Source organism: Heptranchias perlo, chromosome 35, assembly GCF_035084215.1.
Source record: "Heptranchias perlo isolate sHepPer1 chromosome 35, sHepPer1.hap1, whole genome shotgun sequence".
Lineage (NCBI taxonomy): Eukaryota > Metazoa > Chordata > Chondrichthyes > Hexanchiformes > Hexanchidae > Heptranchias > Heptranchias perlo.
Genome location: NC_090359.1, coordinates 24,200,300 through 24,222,417, shown reverse-complemented (window position 1 = coordinate 24,222,417; position 22,118 = coordinate 24,200,300). Strand labels below are relative to the sequence as shown.

The 22,118-nt window shown below is 48.4% G+C and overlaps 1 protein-coding gene across 1 annotated transcript; it reads left to right on the top strand.

Moving 5' to 3' along the window:
- Positions 1-1,193: 1,193 nt before the first annotated feature.
- Positions 1,194-16,756, top strand: LOC137302465 (paired immunoglobulin-like type 2 receptor beta). Its single transcript, XM_067972152.1, has 7 exons — positions 1,194-1,273; positions 3,920-4,288; positions 6,194-6,367; positions 9,553-9,580; positions 11,686-11,738; positions 12,715-12,758; positions 15,798-16,756. The coding sequence occupies exons 1-7, from the start codon at positions 1,231-1,233 to the stop codon at positions 15,927-15,929; spliced, it is 843 nt and encodes a 280-aa protein (XP_067828253.1). The 5' UTR covers positions 1,194-1,230; the 3' UTR covers positions 15,930-16,756.
- Positions 16,757-22,118: the final 5,362 nt, after the last annotated feature.

Below are 22,118 nucleotides of genomic sequence, written 5' to 3'. Positions count from 1 at the left end.
CGAAGGTGAAATCTGCCGGGAATCAGCTGGAACAGAGTCAAAGAAGCCTCAAGGTAAGAGGGTGAGGTGGTATAAAAGGTGAGGGGGAATAAATTTCACCGTCGGAGAGGGGCTGGAGAGTAAAAAAAGTAAAGACTTTCATTTATAAAGAAAGAAAGACTTGCAGAGAGAAAATGCTTTCCACGACCTCAGGACGTCCCAAAGCGCTTTACAGCCAATGAAGTACTTTTTGAAGTGTAGTCACTGTTGTAATGTAGGAAACGCGGCAGCCGATTTGCGCACAGCAAGATCCCACAAACAGTAATGAGATAAATGATCAGATAATCCGCTTTAAGTTATGTTGGTGGAGGGATAAATATCGGCCAGGACTCCAGGGATCACTCCTCTGCTCTTCTTCGAAATAGTATCATGGGATCTTTGACGTGAGAGGGCAGACGGGGCCTCGGTTTAATGTCTCATCTGAAAGACGGCACCTCCAACAATGCAGCGCTCCCTCAGTACTGCGCTGGAGTGTCACAGGACGTCCCAGAGCACTCTAGAGCTGATGAAATATTTTTTGAATTGTAATCACTGTTGTAATGCAGGAAGGCAGTACTTATCTCTGTGTCCTGCAAACTTTTACAGTAATTATTAAAACCTTTAAAGTTTGTTTTTTCTAAAAGTCGTATAATTCCTGTAGCAGCAGAGCAGGGCTGAGGCTTTAATTCACTGCTGGTCAGCTGATTTGCCCTTGATTCATGTGACCACGAGAGCCTGCGTGCCTGAGAATCTCGGCGCAACGTAATGAAACTCCCCCCACCACCCCGAACTAACACAATTGGCAGAAACCTGCCTTTCGGTCCTGGGGGCATTGTAGGTGGGGACTGGTTCGGGGGAAGGGTTTAATGGACGGACCTAAAAGATGGCGGACACTTGGGCGTAATGCAGTTATGGGCGTAACTCATTTACGCCTGAAATCCCGCCATCGTTTACACTACTTTGACTTGGCCGCGCCCAGTCGAAGCTGTTGCCTGGGCCGAAATCAGGCGGGAAGTCAGGGAAAATGATCCCGGAGTTGAGGGTGTGGTTTTCCAGGAGAGACAAGCTCCCTAACTAGAGACGGATGTGAGATCACTGATAGAAGGAGAAAAGCAGAACTACTAATTGTAGCGGTTTAATAAATGTGTCATCACCCCGTCTCATGAGCCTCAGTGCAGTGAAGCCTCCAACAGAGTGAAGTGAGGAGCCGCGATGGGCTCTGCTCTCCGCCTGATCCTCCTGCAACTCTCCATTGGTGAGTAAACCCAATTTTGTTTCCCTCACTCCACTTTCCTTCCCCCCCCCCACCTCAGCCACTCCTAAGGGCACTGAGCCTGACGGGAGGTCCCACAGCTGCTGCTGGCTTCCCAATTCGTAGAAGGATTGTCAAAGCAATTGGCACCGATATGATGCCCACCAAGGTTGAAGAGAGAAGGAGGGACAATAACAGCAACAACGCCGGCAGGAAAAGCACCAGATAAACGTCCCAAGGCGCTTCACAGAGGCGTACGGGTAAACAGGTAACAAAGCCAAAGCAGGAGATATTAGAAGGAGCAACCAAAAACTGGGTCAATGAGGTGGGTTGAAAGAGGGTCTTGAAGAAGGAGAGAAAGGTGGAGAGGTGGAGCGGTTTAGGGAGGGAATTCTCGAGCTTAGGGCCCAGATGGATAACGGCACGTCTGCCAATGTTTCGGCAAAGGGTGTGGGGGATGCACAAGAGGCCAGAATTGGCGGAATGGAGAGATGACGGAGGGTTGTAGGGCTGAAGGAGGGTAGAGAGGAAGGGAGGGGCGAGGCCATGGAAGGATTTCAATACCAGGATGAAAATTTTAAATTGGACGTGTTGTTGGACCAGGCGCCAAGCGAAGGGGTGAGGGGTAAGTGGGACTTGGAGGGGGATAGCAGAGTTTTGGATGAGCTGGAATTTAAGGAGGGTGGACTTTGGGAGGTTGGCCAGGAAAGATAGATGGGGTAGATCAGGAAATCGTGGTCAGGTGACGCCAAGCAGTGGTTCTTAAAGCTATAAGACTGTGGGAGAAATAAAGACTGGGGGCAGGGCTGTACACTACAGTCACGGAGCTCGACATCTCAGTTTAACCCCACGGTGACCTTGTGTGTGTCCCTGTTGTCGATGGATGAGAGGTGGGAGGGGTTTCCTTTTGGGTACAGAGAGAGGTTTGACCAGGTTCCAGTCCAAGGCCGGCCCCCGGTCACTCTCCCCATCCCCAACCATCTGTTGCAAAGCAACATTATGGAAGGCACAAGGATCGGCCAAAGGGTCTCCCACCAACCCATGAAACGGTGGGACAGAAGAGAAAGAGCAGAGTTACAGGCTGGAATCTAATCGAGGGGTTCGGGGGGTTTATATATAGAATAACAGATACCCGGGAGTGAGTTACAGGCTGGAATCCAATCAAGGGGTTCGGGGGGTTTATATATAGAATAACAGATACCCGGGAGTGAGTTACAGACTGGAATCTAATCAAGGGGTTCGGGGGGTTTATATATAGAATAACAGATACCCGGGAGTGAGTTACAGGCTGGAATCCAATCGAGGGGTTCGGGGGGTTTACATATAGAATAACAGATACCTGGGAGTGAGTTACAGGCTGGAATCTAATCGAGGGGTTCGGGGGGTTTATATATAGAATAACAGATACCCGGGAGTGAGTTGCAGGCTGGAATCTAATCGAGGGGTTCGGGGGGTTTATATATAGAATAACAGATACCCGGGAGTGAGTTACAGGCTGGAATCTAATCGAGGGGTTCGGGGGGGTTTACATATAGAATAACAGATACCTGGGAGTGAGTTACAGGCTGGAATCTAATCGAGGGGTTCGGGCGGTTTATATATAGAATAACAGATACCCGGGAGTGAGATACAGGCTGGAATCTAATCGAGGGATTCGGGGGGTTTATATATAGAATAAGATACCAGGGAGTGAGTTACAGGCTGGAATCTAATCGAGGGGTTCGGGGGGTTTATATATAGAATAAGATACCCGGGAGTGAGTTACAGGCTGGAATCTAATCGAGGGGTTCGGGGGGTTTACATATAGAATAACAGATACCTGGGAGTGAGTTACAGGCTGGAATCTAATCGAGGGGTTCGGGCGGTTTATATATAGAATAACAGATACCCGGGAGTGAGATACAGGCTGGAATCTAATCGAGGGATTCGGGGGGTTTATATATCGAATAACTGATACCAGGGAGTGAGTTACAGGCTGGAATCTAATCGAGGGGTTCGGGGGGTTTATATATAGAATAACAGATACCCGGGAGTGAGTTACAGGCTGGAATCTAATCGAGGGGTTCGGGGGGTTTATATATAGAATAACAGATACCCGGGAGTGAGTTACAGGCTGGAATCTAATCGAGGGGTTCGGGGGGTTTATATATAGAATAACAGATACCCGGGAGTGAGTTACAGGCTGGAATCCAATCGATGTGTTCGGGGGGGGGTTTATATATATAATAACAGATATCTGGGAGTGAGCTCCAGGCTGTCACATCACATTATGCCATGTCACGTTACCGCACATCGCATTCTGTCACATAACATTACGTCACATCACGTTATGCTCCCAGAACCACCTACAGATACCTTACCATGTTGAAACCAGTCGGTCTCCCGTGACGGAGTGGAGAGAAAGTCAAAACCAAGGACATTGCCCAGGTCAAGCGAGGGGAAAAGGTGGGGAGATAATTGATAACTGGGAGAGGAGGCAGATAGGAGGAGGAGGAAGAAGAGGGAGAGATAAGAGTGGAGGATGGAGAGATAGGGAGAGGGGGGAAAAGGGGAATGGGGTTGTGGTCAGGGTGAGTGGAGAGGATGGGGGGTGGCGAGGGGGGAGTGGAGTATTCCTAAATAACTATTTGTTGTTTTACTGTCCCTCAGTGCTGATAAATGGAGCTGAATTCCATGTGAAGCAGCTTGATCACCTGGAGGCTGAGGAAGGAGAATCGATCACAATCCCCTGCTCCTTCACTTACCCGGAAAGGTACAGACCCACGGCGATTTCCATACGTTGGAGAAGAAATAAGTTTCATGGAGAATTTATAATCAACACCAGAGACGGCTTCGTTCACCCTGATTACCGAGGCCGGGTCGAATTCCTGGGCCACCCATATACAGAGAATACTGGCTCCATCCGCATAAAGCAGCTGAAACAAAGTGACTCGAGGAAGTATTTCTGTCGTGTGGAGACTTTGGGGGGTAAAAGCGAGCAGTGGCAAAATATCCCAGGGACTGCCCTCGCTGTACGAGGTAAGCCCCCCTTGGGACCCCCGTGTTTCTTTCTCTCAGTTTTTAATTAAGCCCCCCCCCCCCCACTTTGATTGAGTTCTAACGTTGTAACCGGGCCGAACCTTAATATAATTTGCCGATAATTTTAAAGATAAAACCTTCAAGTCCGTTTTCAGCTCATCAGGTTCCAAATTTGAAAGCGGTTCGGCCAAGATCGAAAATGGCTGCTACCAATAATCAGGGGAGTGAAATAGAGACTCTGGAGGTCTGATACAGAATGGAAAGTGATTTGTAGAATAGTGGGGGAAGGAGAGAATAGGGGCAGAACAGAATCTTTACTCTTTATCCTTCACCTCTGAGTTTGAAGTTGTATTTCGTTAAAAGGGGTGCACTGATGCCCTGCCCCACATAACCTTTGACCCCCGACCCCATGACATTTAACCTTTCCCTAATATTGCTTAATGAATGCAGTTGAATAAAAATATTACGTTTCTCCACGAAAGACTACATGTGGGCAAACTGACAACAGTCTCAGATGTAAGCAGCACAGGGAGAACAAGAGAGCGGTGGGAATATATTTCTCAGGCACTCGGGACTCAGTGACACTGAATCACTATCGGGGCTATCATTTATGATCAGGGAGCACGGGGCACAGAGGTGCTGAAGGTGGTCCCACGGGCTGCTGGCAAATCAGCAGTCCGTGTTACACATGGAAACTTGGGAACAGGAGTAGGCCATTCAGCCCCTCAAGCCTGTTCCGCCATTCATTTGGATCATGGCTGATCTGTATCTTAACTCCGTCTACCCGCCTTGATTCTGTAACCCTTAATACCCTATCCTAACAAAAATCTAACCATTTCAGTTTTGAAATTTTCAATTGACCCCCAGCCTCAATAGCTTTGAGAGTTCCAGATTTCCACTCCCCTTTGTGTGAAGAAGTGCTTCCTGACATCACCCCTGAACAGCCTGGCTCTAATTTTAAGGTTATGCCCCCTTGTTCTGGACTCCCCCACCAGAGGAAATAGATTTCTCTCTATCTATCCCATCAAATCCTTCAATCATCTGAAACACCTCAATGCAACCACCCCGTAATCTAATATACTTGAGGGAATACAAGCCTGGTCTTCGCAACCTGTCCCCGCCTGATCAACGAAGGCCAATTTCACCCCGCAGAGGGTGGTGAATAGTAGGTGGGGGGGGTTTACGGTACTGTAGTGGTTATGTTACTGGATCTAGCAATCCAGAGAACATGAGTTCAAATCCCACTGTGACCATTTGAGAATTGGAATTCAGTTTAAAAATTCTGAATTTAAAAGCTGGTATCAATAAAAAGTGACCATGAGACTGCCAGGCTGTCATTTAAAAAAACCCAACCGGTTCACCAATGTCCCTGTCAGGAAGGAAACCTGCCACCCTCACCCGGTTTGGACCCATATGTGACTCCAGTCCCTCGCCCAAAACGGGTGACTCGTCACTGCCCTCCGAAGTGGCCACTCTGTTGCATCAAAACTGCCACCAGTTGTTCAAGGAGACAGCCCACCACCACCACCACCTCTGGGCGACGAGGGATGGGCAATCAATGCCAACCTTGCCAGCAATGCCCACATGCTAATTGTATCCATGTGATTTCTATCAATGAGTGTTAATTGGATTCAGGTGGTGGGTAGCAACTGGGGACTCTCTTGTATCCATTTATATGATCGAATACTAGAGCCTGGTCTTCAGTTGCTTCCAAGCCTCTATTCACAGAGCTCCCCATTAATGGGGAGCTCTGTGAATAGAGGCTTGGAAGCAACTGAAGACCAGGCTCTAGTATTCTATCCTTCACCACCGGGCTATCCAACTTATTACACACATCGCGGGAATAAATACTTGGACGGGCGGATAATTACAGTAAAGTGACCATCTCTTTCTGTACTTTGGAAGGCCGCACGTCACCCACTGCCTGGCCCACCAATGCCCGGGACAAGACCGTGGACCACCCCCCACCGGCCAAAGTTGCCAGCTGGATGCTCGCCTTGATCGGCTGCTGCGTGCTGGCCGCGTTGGTTATCGGCCTCGGGGCGATTGCTGGGGTTTACATCCGGAAGAAGAAGAGGGGTGAGTAACTCCTTCCCCCTGCCCCGCCTCTCTGCCTGTCTTTCTCTGCTCGCTCCGTCTCTTTCTCTCTCTGGAAAAGAGGGGCTGCTATTCAACTACAGCAGGCGGCGCAAACGGATCGGCCGCCCGTTATTCACCCCCAGAGGAACTTCGCGCCGCCCGTCAAAGTCGAATTCCACCCCCTCTCTCTTTCCAGATGCTGTGTCTTTCCAGCACTGTCTGCCGCGTCTTTCCAAATTAACATCATGTTGCTGAAGTCACCAGTTGTTGCACAATAGAATCCAAAAGCTGTTGGTAAAGGATGTTGTGCAGTTTCAGACTTGCTGACCGCAGTTAACAGGAACTGACTGGAATTCGGGTTGCTGCGGCAGCAGTCGGCCTGAGTCTGGACAGGGAGGGGGGGGGGGAGCAGGGCCGGAGGCCTCCCCTGGGCCGTACCATTGGACCCGCTCCGCCATTCAATCAGATCATGGCTGATCTGTACCTCAACTCCACTGACCCGTCTTTGCTCCCTGTCCCTTGATCCAATCACCCAACAAAAATCTATCCATCTCAGTCTTGAAAGTTCCAATTGACCCCCAGCATCCATGGCCTTTTGTGGAGAGAGTTCCAGATTTCTACTGCCCTTTGTGTGAAAAAGTCCATCCTCAATTCACTCCTGAACGGCCTGGTTCTAATTTTAAGGTTATGCCCCCTTTGTTCTGGAAGCCCCCCACCAGAGGGAATAGTTTCTCTCTCTAGCTATCCTATCGAATCCTTTAATCACCTCAATTAGATCACCCCTTAATCTTCTAAACTCAAGGGAATCCAGCCCATGGTCATGCTACCTGGCCTCGTAACTTACTCAGCCCCATGATATCAGCCTCCAAACGCTCCCCGGCCACTAATAGCAATGATGGGCTGAGTGCACCCCCGCCCCCCCCCCCCGCCACCTTCTGCAGCCCGTGATCCTCTGATTCTCAACAACGCTGAGCCAGGTCTGTCCGTGGAGTTAGCCGATCTCAGCTTGGGCAGCCGTCGAGGAGATCTCAGGGATCGGGAGGGTTAAAATTCGGCAGGGTCCCCTGCTCCTGATCACCAGTGACTTCTCCACCCAAACCCCCACCCCCACAACGTGCACCCATCTCAACATGTTACCGAGTGAGGCGGTTTCTTGATCGGTATTGTGACATTATAATTAATTTCACTGGGATCTTTTCAATGTTTAGCCAATGCTTCCACCCAGATTCTTTCCCTCACTCACCCTTATTTAGCGTCCTTCTGTCATCCTGTCCCTCTGTGCCCATTCATTGCCCAGTCTGAATTGACATGTTTTCCTGCCCGTTGAACATATTCCTGGAGCTATCGTCATATGACCCTCCCGCTTCCAACTGCCCCGCCCCCCCAAAGCTCCCGCCATTGGTCGCCCGACACGCCCCTCCTCGCGAGGCATTGCCTCCCCGTGGCCAACCGGAGAGCGAACAGACACTTTTACCCCGTTGGATGATTCTCGACTGTCAGTCAAACAACCCACCCCATCTCCAATATTTTAATAATTAATAAACGACAGCGTACAAAGAAAATGAAAAAACAAACACATTCTTTTCGAATGCCCCAATAATTTCCCCCCAGTGTTGCTGGAAGCAGTGACCGGGAGATTAATCTTCAATTCCTGCAGGCTCCAGGACGGTCCTGGAGGGTTGGCGACCCCAGTTACCGAGGGCCGCCTCATGTCCATAGCAACCGGTGCCTGAGGCGGGCTAAGGGCCAGCTCCCTGCGCTGATGTAGAGTGATGTCCCACGCGGCCATTTTAACATCGCCGCAGAGCTGAGAGGAAAGGCCGCCTCTCTGCTAATATTTAAACAGCCGAAAACTTCCTGCGGGAGGCAGTCACCCTGGGAGTGAGTAAACCATCCTAGGCCTCAGGCTGCAGGTGTACCCCAGAGGCCGCAGAGCTGGAAGCACGGCGGGGGGGGGCAGACCCCACCCATCTCGCCTCAGTGCGACCCAGGATGTCAGCCGCGGCTCAGTGGGTAGCGCTCTAGAGTCACAAAGTCGCGGGTTCGAGCCCCACTCCAGAGACCTCGAACTCATAATCTCGGCTGACGCTCCCAGTGGAGTGCTGCACTGTCGCAGGTGCCGTCTTTCAAGATGAGACGTTAAACCGAGGGCCTGTCTGCCCTCTCAGTTGGATGTAAAAGAACCCATGCCCACTATTTCGAAGAAGAGCAGGGGGAGTTCTCCCCGGTGTCCTGGGTCAATATTAACCCCTCAACTAACATCACTAAAAACAGATTATCTGATCATTATCACATTGCTGTTTGTGGGATCTTGCTGTGCGCAAATTGGCTGCCGTGTTTCCTACATTACAACAGTGACTGCACTTCAAAAATTACTTCATTGGCTGTAAAGCGCTTTGGGATGTCCTGAGGTCATGAAAGGCGCTATAAAAATGCAAGTTTTTTTTTGTTTCGTAATGAAAAACTATCAGAAACTTCAGTAACCAGTGGTTTTGAGACCTGAAATTACCATGTGCCCAATACGATGCAAGTAAATACTTAACGCAAAGGGAGGCAATTTCCATTCCTGCCATTTTACCAGAGGTATTAACCCTTTAATTTAAACACGTAACAAAGTCATCGCTAATCCTTGGAAGCTGTAATTTCAAGCCACAATAATCCGTCATTGGACAATATAGCCCCTGAAATTACAGTCTTGTCAGTGTCGGATCCACAGCAGCCTAACCGCTCGTAGGCACAGCCACGCTGGCAGTGAGAAGGGCTGGCCCTTGTTAAATATTGTGACGTTGGCTCCCCCCACCATCCTTAACAGGCTTCCAGTGCCGAGAAATCAGGTCCTGTGAGGTCAGCCCCGCAATCAACAAAACCCATAGGACAGGTACAGAAGCCAAAAGTGGCCTTCCCCACTCAGGAGGGATTGCAAATTTCCACAGCCGAACTCCAAACCCAGGCAGCGGTCTGCACTGTCGTCTCTGTCTCTGAACTTATACCGTCTGTCTAACTCGGTCTCTGTCTCTGTACCTACACTGTCTAACTCTGTCTCTGTCTCTGTACCTACACTGTCTAACTCTGTCTCTGTCTCTGTACCGACACTGTCTAACTCTGTCTCTGTCTCTGTACTTACACTGTCTGACTCTGTCTCTGTCTCTGTACTTACACTGTCTGACTCTGTCTCTCATCCACAGAAAACATCAGGCAAGAGGAAGTGCAACAGTAAGTACAGATTAATAATCCACCCTGTATTACTGGGTATAACACGTCTGTATATATTATATAATAACACACCGTGTGTTACTGGGTATAACACTCCTGTATTTATTATATAATAACACACCGTGTGTTACTGGGTATAACACTCCTGTATATATTATATAATAACACACCGTGTGTTACTGGGTATAACACGTCTGTATATACTATATAATAACACACCGTGTGTTACTGGGTATAACACTCCTGTATATATTATATAATAACACACCGTGTGTCACTGGGTATAACACTCCTGTATATACATTATATAATAACACACCTTCTGTTACTGGGTAGAACACTCCTTTATATATTATATAATAACACACCGTGTGTCACTGGGTATAACACTCCTGTATATACATTATATAATAACACACCTTCTGTTACTGGGTAGAACACTCCTGTATATATTATATAACAACACACCGTGTGTTACCGGGTATAACACTCCTGTATATATTATATAAAAACACATCGTGTGTTACTGGGTATAACACTCCTGTATATATTATATAATTTACACACCATGTGTTACTGGGTATAACACTCCTGTCTATATATTATATAATTTACACACCGTGTGTTACCGGGTATAACACTCCTGTGTATATTATATAATAACACACCTTGTGTTACTGGGTATAACACTCCTGTATATATTATATAATTTACACACCGTGTGTTACCGGGTATAACACTCCAGTATATATTATATAATAACACACCTTGTGTTACTGGGTATAACACTCCTGTATATATTATATAATAACACACCTTGTGTTACTGGGTGTAACACTCCTGTATATATTATATAATAACACACCTTGTGTTACTGGGTGTAACACTCCTGTATATATTATATAATAACACACCGTGTGTTACCGAGTATAACACTCCTGTGTATATATTATATAATAACACACCGTGTGTTACCGAGTATAACACTCCTGTATATATATTATATAATAACACACCGTGTGTTACTGGGTATAACACTCCTGTATATATTATATAATAACACACCGTGTGTTACCGGGTATAACACTCCTGTATATAATATATAATAACACACCGTGTGTTACCGGGTATAACACTCCTGTATATATTATATAATGACACACCCTGTGTTACTGGGTATAACGTTCCTGTATATATTATATAATAACACACCGTGTGTTACCGGGTATAACACTCCTGTGTATATATTATATAATAACACACCTTCTGTTACTGGGTATAACACTCCTGTATATATTATAAAATAACACACCGTGTGTTACCGGGTATAACACTCCTGTATATATTATATAATAACACACCGTGTGTTACTGGGTATAACACTCCTGTATATATTATATAATTTACACACCATGTGTTACCGAGTATAACACTCCTGTATATATTATATAATTTACACACCGTGGGTACTGGGTATAACACTCCTGTCTATATTATATAATAACACACTGTGTGTTACTGGGTATAACACTCCTGTATATATTATATAATAACACACCGTGTGTTACCGAGTATAACACACCTGTATATATTATATAATTTACACACCATGTGTTACCGAGTATAACACTCCTGTATATATTATATAATTTACACACCGTGGGTACTGGGTATAACACTCCTGTCTATATTATATAATAACACACCGTGTGTTACTGGGTATAACACTCCTGTATTTATTATATAATAACACACCGTGTGTTACTGGGTATAACACTCCTGTATATATTATATAATAACACACCGTGTGTTACTGGGTATAACACTCCTGTATATATTATATAATAACACACCGTGTGTTACTGGGTATATCGTTCCTGTATATATTATATAATAACACACCGTGTGTTACTGGGTATAACACTCCTGTATATATTATATAATAACACACCGTGTGTTACTGGGTATATCGTTCCTGTATATATTATATAATAACACACCGTGTGTTACTGGGTATATCGTTCCTGTGTTTATAATTGAGCTCATCGTGTGCCACAGTCTCCTGTACATAATCTCATACACTCTTTGCTCTTACTTTGCCACAGTATTCCAATAGTAAACGATTATCAGTCCAAGAACATGGATCGAGACCAGAAAGGTACAGTGAGTTCTTGCAAATTGTTATAATACTTGGTAGAGCTGTAGGTAACTTATTCGCAAATTAAAAATTGCATTTGATATGCTGCCTCGGATGGCTCAGTGGGTGAGGGGACCAGCCAGCGCAGTACTGGAATGTCCCTGTTCTGCCAAACCCCAGAAATGCCCGAGTGGGCCAAACCCCACGCTCCTCCCTCTGGTTTGCCAAACTCCAAGTAACCCTTCACAGTGCTGCCAAGCTGTCAGTCCCTGCTGACTTTAGGCAGAGCCACAGTAGAAGTACAAGTGGCAATGAGGCTCCAGGGTGTTGGAGAGGAGAAATGAACCAGGCTTCTCACACTTGGACACTGCACAATTATCCCTGCTCAAAGTGTGGAGCCTTACATCCAGGCTCGGCCGTGATGTTTCATGTTATCAACTAACCCCGTTGGCACTCTGACATTTTTAAAAACATTTGTTCTCGGGATGTGGGCGTCACTGGCAAGGCCGGCATCTATTGCCCATCCCGAGTTGGCCTGAGAAGGTGGCAGTGGGTCTACTCCTTAAGCCGCTGCTGTCCTCACAGTGATGGTGCTCCCACAAGGGTATCGGGGGGGGGGGGGGGGTGAAGGGGGCGATTTCCAGGATAATGACCCAGCCACGACGAAGAAACAGCGATATAGGTCCATGTTAGGATGGTGTGTAAGTTGGAGAGGAACTCGGAGGTGACGATGTTCCCACGACATTGCTGATTTTGTCCTTCTCGACGGGAGCGGTCAGGGGACAGAGAGGTGCTGTCTAGCCTCCCACTCAGCCATTTTGGGCAAGGCCGTGTAGAGCATCCAAGCCAGCAAGAAGTCAATATCTGCAGTAGTGGCAGTGTAGAGGGGAGCGAACGGGCAGAAAATGGAGGAAGAAAATGTGTTAGTGTAGTGTAGACAGCGAGAAGATGGATGATGTTGCAGGCCTCTAAGGTGCTGTCTGTTATTATATTTCAGATCCGTCCAATCAATCCCATCCTACTAATGCAGCTGTTGCCAAGGTAAGCCAATTCCTGTGCTACTAGACCTGGGGCGGATGTAGAGGGCAGCAAATCAAGAGATGGGGAATTAATAAATACACTGGAGTTTTGCTTGATTGTGGAGATCGTGGTGTATTATGCAGAACTTTCCCTCAGAAGATGAAATGGCTGGGGTAGAGTCCACGATAAGATAGACTGTAGAAGCTGGTTTTGTTGGGCTGAATGGACATTTCTCATTCCAGACTTTTGAGTGTTCTTATCGCAGAGCCATTGGATAAGAGAATGTTCAGAGTATAAACATTCCAAACCCACATCCCACAACAATAGGGTGAGAGAATGTTCAGAGTATAAACATTCCGAACCCACATCCCACAACAATAGGGTGAGAGAACGTTCAGAGTGTAAACATTCCAAACCCACATCCCACGACAATAGGGTGAGAGAATGTTCAGAGTGTAAACATTCCAAACCCACATCCCACAACAATAGGGTGAGAGAACGTTCAGAGTGTAAACATTCCAAACCCACATCCCACGACAATAGGGTGAGAGAATGTTCAGAGTGTAAACATTCCAAACCCACATCCCACAACAATAGGGTGAGAGAACGTTCAGAGTGTAAACATTCCAAACCCACATCCCACAACAATAGGGTGAGAGAACGTTCAGAGTATAAACATTCCAAACCCACATCCCACAACAATAGGGTGAGAGAACGTTCAGAGTGTAAACATTCCAAACCCACATCCCACAACAATAGGGTGAGAGAATGTTCAGAGTATAAACATTCCAAACCCACATCCCACAACAATAGGGTGAGAGAACGTTCAGAGTATAAACATTCCAAACCCACATCCCACAACAATAGGGTGAGAGAACGTTCAGAGTATAAACATTCCGAACCCACATCCCACAACAATAGGGTGAGAGAATGTTCAGAGCATAAACAAATGTGAACATTCCGTTATTCTATTGTTGTGGGTTCAGGATGTTTATACAGTGAACATTCTGTCACTATTATTATTGTGGGATGTGGGTTCGGGATGTTTATACAGTGAATATTCTGTCACTATTAGTATTGTGGGATGTGGGTTCGGGATGTTTATACAGTGAATATTCTGGGGTAGATTATTGTCTTTACCGCCTGGGCATTAAACATCGTCTAAGTGGAGCGCAGAAAGAAAATTCTGACAGGGAAGATCGCATTAGACCCAAACTGATTTTCCTTCCATTAAAATTAAGCTTAGGCCAGGATTGCCACCTCAGGAAGAGGAAATACAGGATGTAATTCTTTTTTTATTATTCGTTCATGGGATGTGGGCGTCGCTGGCGAGTCCAGCATTTATTGCCCATCCCTAATTGCCCTTGAGAAGGTGGTGGTGAGCCGCCTTCTTGAACCGCTGCAGTCCGTGTGGTGACGGTTCTCCCACAGTGCTGTTGGGAAGGGAATTCCAGGATTTTGACCCAGCGACGATGAAGGAACGGCCGATATATTTCCAAGTCGGGATGGTGTGTGACTCGGAGGGGGAACGTGCAGGTGGTGTTGTTCCCATGTACCTGCTGCTCTTGTCCCTCTAGGTGGTAGAGGTCGCGGGTTTGGGAGGTGCTGTCGAAGAAGCCTTGGCGAGTTGCTGCAGTGCATCCTGTGGATGGTACACACTGCAGCCACTGTGTGCCGGTGGTGAAGGGAGTGAATGTTTAGGGTGGTGGATGGGGTGCCAATCAAGCAGGCTGCTTTGTCCTGGTTGGTGTCGAGCTTCTTGAGTGTTGTTGGAGCTGCACTCATCCAAGCAAGTGGAGAGTATTCCATCACACTCCTGACTTGTGCCTTGTAGATGGTGGAAAGGCTTTGGGGAGTCAGGAGGTGAGCCACTCGCCGCAGAATACCCAGCCTCTGACCTGCTCTTGTAGCCACAGTATTTATATGGCTGGTCCAGTTAAATTTCTATTTCATTCTATTTTAATGGGGATTGTATTGAAGGTTTCCAGAAAGCAATCCCCTCTCTCCCTTTTGCTGGACAGCAAGGTAAGGCAATGGCATATCATCGATTCCCAGCTGGGCAAACATTCCTTCAGGGTGCAGGATGCGATCCAGAAGCACATGGACCAGTAACGACTCCTATGGGTCACGAGTGAAAGGGAGACAGGCTGCAATCGGCCTTTGGGCCGTAATACGAGCATCAGAATGCAGCGGGTCCCTCGGTGGGGCCTTCCCTCCAGCCCCTCTCGAGCCTCTGGAGCCCATGACCCACGAGCCCCACTCAGAGGCTGCCCGCTGAGCCACGGCTGACCGCTACCGGTGTGCCCAGCCACCCCACCGCGGCAACGGCCGCCAGCTCTGCCGTGACTCGGACACGTCAGGGCTTTTCAAGGGAGCCAGTAAGGCCGTCCGTGTCGGAGGGGGCGGGAGATTCCCCACGCCGGCCTTGGGGCGCTCCAGGCTGGGACCGCGGGCCCGCGCCCCCCCCCCCACCACGGAAGTTGAAGGGGGGGAAGTCTTGCAAAGGAGGCCCGAGTTTCCGGGTCGGCGAGGGTCCCCAAAACCCGGCAGTAAGGATTTCCCGGAAGCTCGGATGCCCGTAGCGCGCACCCTATGCAAATTAGGCGCCCTCCCCGCTGAGTCAGCGCTGGCCGGTGCGGTCCCGGCCCGAGTGCTGGGATACGATCACAGGAACAGGAGGGGGCCATTCAGCCCCTCGAACCTGTTCCGCCATTCAGTGAGATCATGGCTGATCTGTGTCTTAACCCCGCCTTAGTTCCCTAACCCTTAATACGCTTAACTAACAAAAATCGATCAATCTCAGCCTTGAATTTTTTCAACTGACCCTCCAGTCTCAACAGCTTTTCTGGGGGAGAGAGTTCCAGATTCCCATTCCCCTTTGTGTGAAGAAGTGCTTCCTGACATCGCCCCCTGAACGGCCTGGCTCTAATTTGAAGGTTACGCCCCCTTGTTTTGGACTCATCCCACCAGTTTCTCTCTTATCCACCCTAGCAATTCCTTTAAACACGTCAATTGGATGACCCCCTTAATCTTCTATACTCTGTACCATTTCTCTTGCAGGATGACGACTCGGCAGGGATTGTCTACGCAACCTTACAGGTCAAAGAGAGCCCACCAACGAAGAGCAGCGCTTCACCCTCGGAGGACAATGTTTTATACGCAGCCGTTAGATTCCAGGCTGAGACAAACTAGATTTCCTTTGTTCTGTGGACATCTGACGTTTTGGCACTTAGTCTACGTAAGACTAAATCATCTGACTTTTTTTTTTAACGCTTAGAAAATAACTTGATACCTGTCGCCGATTATAAAGACCTATAAATCTCACCTATCCTGAAATGGGAGCGCGATTTTAATCGGCAAAAGAACCAGAGGCGAGACGAGGGGGAAAGATTTACGCAGCGAGTTGTTACGATCTGGAACGCGCTGCCTGAAAGGGCGGTGGAAGCAGATTCAATAGTAACTTTCAAAAGGGAATTGGATAAATACTTGAAGGGGGGGGGGGGGGGGGAGAAATATACAGGGTTATGGGGAATTGGATAGCAATTCCAAAGAGCCAGCACAGGCGCAATGGGCCGAATGGCCTCCTTCTGTGCCGTGTACTGACAGGAAGAAATAGGAAGATAGGAACAGGAGTAGGCCATTCAGCCCCTCGAGCCTGCTCCGCCAGATCTGTGATCTAACTCCATATACCTGCCTTTGGCCCCTATCCCTTAGTACCTTTGGTTGCCAAAAAGCTACCTATCTCAGGTTTAAATTTAGCAATTGAGCTAGTATCAATTGCCGTTTGCGGAAGAGAGTTCCAAACTTCTACCACCCTTCCAATACTCTGCAACATTTCCACGCGCTCGCAAATATTTCTCCACCGCCATTGACTAAAACCTCATCTCTCCTTCTGATGGTTTGTGTACGGTGACATATCACCTGGCACTGGGAGCAGATAGTACCAGGCTCACTTGCCAAGCCAGTGCCACCCGGAGCAGCGGTAGGATGGTACGTTTGGCCTCCATTTCCCTCCCCCCCCCCCCCCCCCCCCCCACTTATTTTAAGAAGGGGGGAGAGGAAAAAAAGCAGCCTCTGTCCCCCCACTTCTGATCCTTTGATTCCAGCCAGACGTGTGGTGATAACTGCAGCCAATGCTGTCTATCAGTCCGAGCACTGGAAGCATATTTTTGATATTCTTTGGCCATTTTTGCACAGGAAGGATTTGGAAAAGGGTTTAGTTTTAAACGCTGGGGGTTAGATTGGTGAACCTCCCCCCCCAATCCGGGCGCGGGCGTCGCGGTGCGCGATTAGCCCGCGGCCGGTGGGACCGACGCAGCCAGTGCATTAGATTGGTGCTGCAACTTAATTTACCTGATTGAGGTGCAGCGTGGAGCCCGAGCTGCGTTCGTCTCTCCGTTCTCTCCGCTTCTTACCAGCAGGGAGGGCCCAAAACTTGGATGAGTTGCTCGCACCTCTTAAAGAGGCAGGCTGCACCCCGTAAAGGCAGGCTGCACCTCTTAAAGAGGCAGGCTGCACCCCTTAAAGAGGCAGGCTGCACCCCTTAAAGAGGCAGGCTGTATCTTTTAAAGGCAGGCTGCACCTCTTAAAGGCAGGCTGCACCCCTTAAAGAGGCAGGCTGCACCCCTTAAAGAGGCAGGCTGTATCTTTTAAAGGCAGGCTGCACCTCTTAAAGGCAGGCTGCACCCCTTAAAGAGGCAGGCTGTATCTTTTAAAGGCAGGCTGCACCTCTTAAAGGCAGGCTGCACCCCTTAAAGAGGCAGGCTGTATCTTTTAAAGGCAGGCTGCACTTCTTAAAGAGGCAGGCTGCACCTCTTAAAGGCAGGCTGCACCTCTTAAAGGCAGGCAGCACCTCTTATTTGCAAAAAATCAGATACTGGTCCGCACGGAGTCCGAACAGAGTTTAAAACTCAGAAGCAGGTCCCGTCCCTACGTTTACACACTGATGAGTTATGTTAAAACATTGAATAAAGGTTGCGCACTACTAAATCCCACATCCTCCAATCTGCACGCCAGACCTCACCAATCAGAGTTGGTACCAGGCCTGCGAGAGAGAGAGTGCACCAAGGTTCTCTGCTGATGCCCGAGCGGCCTTGGTGCAAGAGGTGGACATCAGGAGGGGCACGCTATATCCACAGGAGGGCACGAGGCCCTCCAGACATATGCTCAAGAGGTAGTGGGAGGCAGTAGGGGACGAAGTCAATGCCAGGAGCATAGCACCATGAACATGGATGCAGTGCAGGAAGAAGTTCAATGCTTTGACACGAGTGGTCAAGGTGAGTGAGGTCAACTGTCAAGTGGCGTCTCCCACCAACTGCACCACGCACTACACCCCCATCACCCACATACCAACAAACTCTTTCCATCAGTACTCAACTCTTCAATCAGGTGCTTCCTCTCACCCTCACACATTACTACTGTTGCAAGCCGCACACCCACAACTCACAGGCCACACACACTGGCAGCTATTCAACCACAACAGGCACATCACCCAAACACCCTGCAGGACACTCACCGACACACGTCCCGCTTTCTTGCAGGAGAAGGTGGGGCATAACAGGAGGCAGCGAGTGGCAGTGGGCATTTAGCCCCTCGAACCATTCAATGAGATCATGGTTGATTGGTGATCTAACTCCATATACCTGCCTTAGCCCTATACCCCTTAATACCCTTGGTTAACAAAATCTATCAATCTCAAATTTAAAATTCACAAGTGAGCTAGCATCAACTGCCGTCTGCAGAAGAGCGTTCCAAACATCTCCCACCCTTTGCGTGTAGAAGCATTTCCTAACTTCACTCCCGCACGTCCTGGCTCGAAATGTTCGGCTTTGTCCCCGCGTCCTAGTATTCAAGTATAGGAGACCTCCAAAAGCAGGTACAAATGCAACAGCAGCCAGAAGCAATAATCCAGCAACTAATCCGTAAATCCTGCACGGTCCCTTTAAATAGTGCTGGTAGGGGGGTCCTCCAGGCCGTCTAGGACATGTTCAGCCGATCGTAGTTGGTTGCAGCGTTAAGTGCCAAAATGGCGTCTATGCCTTTAAATCAGCGTTGCACACTAATCTAACCTTCACTTTCCTCACTGCACATTCTCCTTACTTTATATGCTGCCGGCGTTTGTTATCTGCACCTGCTCAAACCCCTCTACCAAGATGGTGTCCGACGCACGTCACACTAGAAGCTTGCGCAAGTATCCCGGACTCCATTTTGGAACTTCAAGAGGCCGTGTAGCGCCGAAACGACAGGCGCTGCACGGCCGAATTTATAGCCTGTTGTGTTTTAAATCATAGTGTATTCATGCAAATTTTTTTATAAAGGGATCTGTCGTTCAGATGCAGACGAAGTATCTTTGATGTTGTTTCCTCATAGACTGTAAATAATAAGCAATTCATTAGCTTGTTTCAGTAATTGCTAAACACCTCACACCCATTGTGTAGGAAAGTCCTTGATCTCTTTTTGGCTGTGAACAGCGAGAGATAAAGCAGTCACAGACACTGTCAATCAAATTCTTGAAACAGGAAGCTGTGAGGCTAAGATTGTGTGAAACATTAGAATGCAGGGGAGTTACTCTTCCTAAGTTAAATAAGGCAACCCACAGATACACAAATCACTAACAGTAGTGATACAGGTTAATAAGGCCATAAAAAAAGGCAAATCAAGCACCAGGGTTCATTTCTAGAGGGATAGAATTGAAAACCACAGTAGTTATGTTAAATTTGTATAGAACCTTGGATAGACCACACTTGGAGTATTGTGCACAGTTCTGGTCTCCATATTATAAGAAGGATAAGGAGGTATTGGAGAAGGTGCAAAAAAGATTCATAAGAATGATGCCAGAACTGAGAGAATATTCTTATCAGGAAAGGCTGAACAGGCTGGGGCTCTTTTCTCTAGAAAAGAGAAGGCTGAGGGGTGACCTGATAGAGGTCTTTAAGATAATGAAAGGGTTTGATAGAGTAGACGTAGAGAAGATGTTTCCACTTGAGGGGGAGACTAAAACAACAGGTCATAAATATCAAATAGCCACTAATAACTCAATAGGGAATTCAGGAGAAACTTCTTTACCCAGAGAGTGGTGAGAATGGGGAACTCGCTACCACAGAGTGGTTGAGCTGAATAGCAGAGATGCATTTAAGAGGAAGCGAGATAAACACATGAGGGAGAAAGGAATAGAAGGGTTTCCTGATAGGGTGAGATGAAGTAGGGTGGGAGGAATCTGGTGTGGAGCATAAATACCGGCATCGACCAGTTGGGCCGAATGGCCTGTTTCTGTGCTGTAGTTCCGATGTAGTGTGTTTGTTGTTTTGAATTCTTACATGAAGTTGTAATTATTGAACTAAGTGAATCTGATCATAACTGTTGTTCTGTATGTCCACTTGCAGTGCAATAAAGCATCTTAACAACTCGTATCTGGTCTCATCTCACCGAGTGCTTACTCGGTCTTCCTTTAGTGGGATAGAAGCACACGGGCAAAAGACGCAAATATGCAGTTCACGTCACGTTGCACCCTTGGATTACACTGTTGTACAAGTAGATATGGTCCTGAGAGACCCCAGTCAGTGTACAGATATCTCCCTGAGGGAGAGGGGACAAAGAGACCCCAGTCAGTGTACGGATATCTCCCTGAGAGAGAGGGACTGAGAGACCCCAGTCAGTGTACAGATATCGCCCTGGGGGAGAGGGACTGAGAGACCCCAGTCAGTGTACGGATATCTCCCTGGGGGAGAGGGACTGAGAGACCCCAGTCAGTGTACAGATATCTCCCTGAGGGAGAGGGGACAAAGAGACCCCAGTCAGTGTACAGATATCTCCTTGAGGGAGAGGGGACAAAGAGACCCCAGTCAGTGTACAGATATCTCCCTGAGAGAGAGGGACTGAGAGACCCCAGTCAATGTACAGATATCTCCCTGAGAGAGAGGGACTGAGAGACCCCAGTCAGTGTACAGATATCTCCCTGGGGGAGAGGGACTGAGAGACCCCAGTCAGTGTACAGATATCTCCCTGGGGGAGAGGGTCTGAGAGACACCAGTCAGTGTACAGATATCTCCCTGAGGGAGAGGGGACTGAGAGACCCCAGTCAGTGTACAGATATCTCCCTGAGGGAGAGGGGACTGAGAGACCCCAGTCAGTGTACAGATATCTCCCTCAGGGAGAGGGGACAGAGAGACCCCAGTCAGTGTACAGATATCTCCCTCAGGGAGAGGGGACAAAGGGACCCCAGTCAGTGTACAGATATCTCCCTCAGGGAGAGGGACGGAGAGACCCCAGTCAGTGTACAGATATCTCCCTGAGGGAGAGGGGACAAAGAGACCCCAGTCAGTGTACAGATATCTCCCTGAGGGAGAGGGACTGAGAGACCCCAGTCAGTGTACAGATATCTCCCTCAGGGAGAGGGACGGAGAGACCCCAGTCAGTGTACAGATATCTCCCTGAGGGAGAGGGGACAAAGAGACCCCAGTCAGTGTACAGATATCTCCCTGGGGGAGAGGGTCTGAGAGACACCAGTCAGTGTACAGATATCTCCATGAGGGAGAGGGGACTGAGAGACCCCAGTCAGTGTACAGATATCTCCCTGAGGGAGAGGGGACTGAGAGACCCCAGTCAGTGTACAGATATCTCCCTGAGGGAGAGGGGACTGAGAGACCGCAGTCAGTGTACAGATATCTCCCTGAGGGAGAGGGGACTGAGAGACCCCAGTCAGTGTACGGATATCTCCCTGGGGGAGAGGGTCTGAGAGACCCCAGTCAGTGTACAGATATCTCCCTGAGGGAGAGGGGACTGAGTGACCGCAGTCAGTGTACAGATATCTCCCTGAGGGAGAGGGGACTGAGAGACTGCAGTCAGTGTACAGATATCTCCCTGAGGGAGAGGGACTCAGATCCCAGTCAATGTACAGATATCTCCCTGAGGGAGAGGGAATGAAAGAGCCCAGTCAGTGTACAGATATCTCCCTGAGGGAGAGAGTCTGAAAGACCCCAGTCAATGTACAGATATCTCCCTGAGGGAGAGGGAATGAAAGACCCCAGTCAGTGTACAGATATCTCCCTGAGGGAGAGGGGACTGAGAGACCCCAGTCAGTGTACAAATATCTCCCTGAGGGAGAAGGACTCAGATCCCAGTCAGTGTACAGATATCTCCCTGAGGGAGAGGGACTCAGATCCCAGACAGTGTACAAATATCTCCCTGAGGGAGAGGGACTCAGATCCCAGTCAGTGTACAGATATCTCCCTGAGGGAGAGGGAATGAAAGACCCCAGTCAACTCCAGAGACAAGTCAACTCACATAGAACACTCACAGGAGCGACTGAACGCAGCAGAACCCGAGAAGGAATTTGCAGCAGACCCTAATCCCTAGCAGGCAAGAGCCATCCAACCAATGGGC

What these genes read in the sequence shown, in the direction of transcription:
- LOC137302465 (XM_067972152.1), top strand. Translation starts at nt 1,231, where the DNA reads ATGGGCTCTGCTCTCCGCCTGATCCTCCTGCAACTCTCCATTG. An exon ending in CATCCGGAAGAAGAAGAGGG is followed by an intron (nt 6,368 to 9,552) that starts GTGAGTAACTCC and finishes TCTCATCCACAG; the next exon opens with AAAACATCAGGCAAGAGGAA. An exon ending in CATGGATCGAGACCAGAAAG is followed by an intron (nt 11,739 to 12,714) that starts GTACAGTGAGTT and finishes ATTATATTTCAG; the next exon opens with ATCCGTCCAATCAATCCCAT.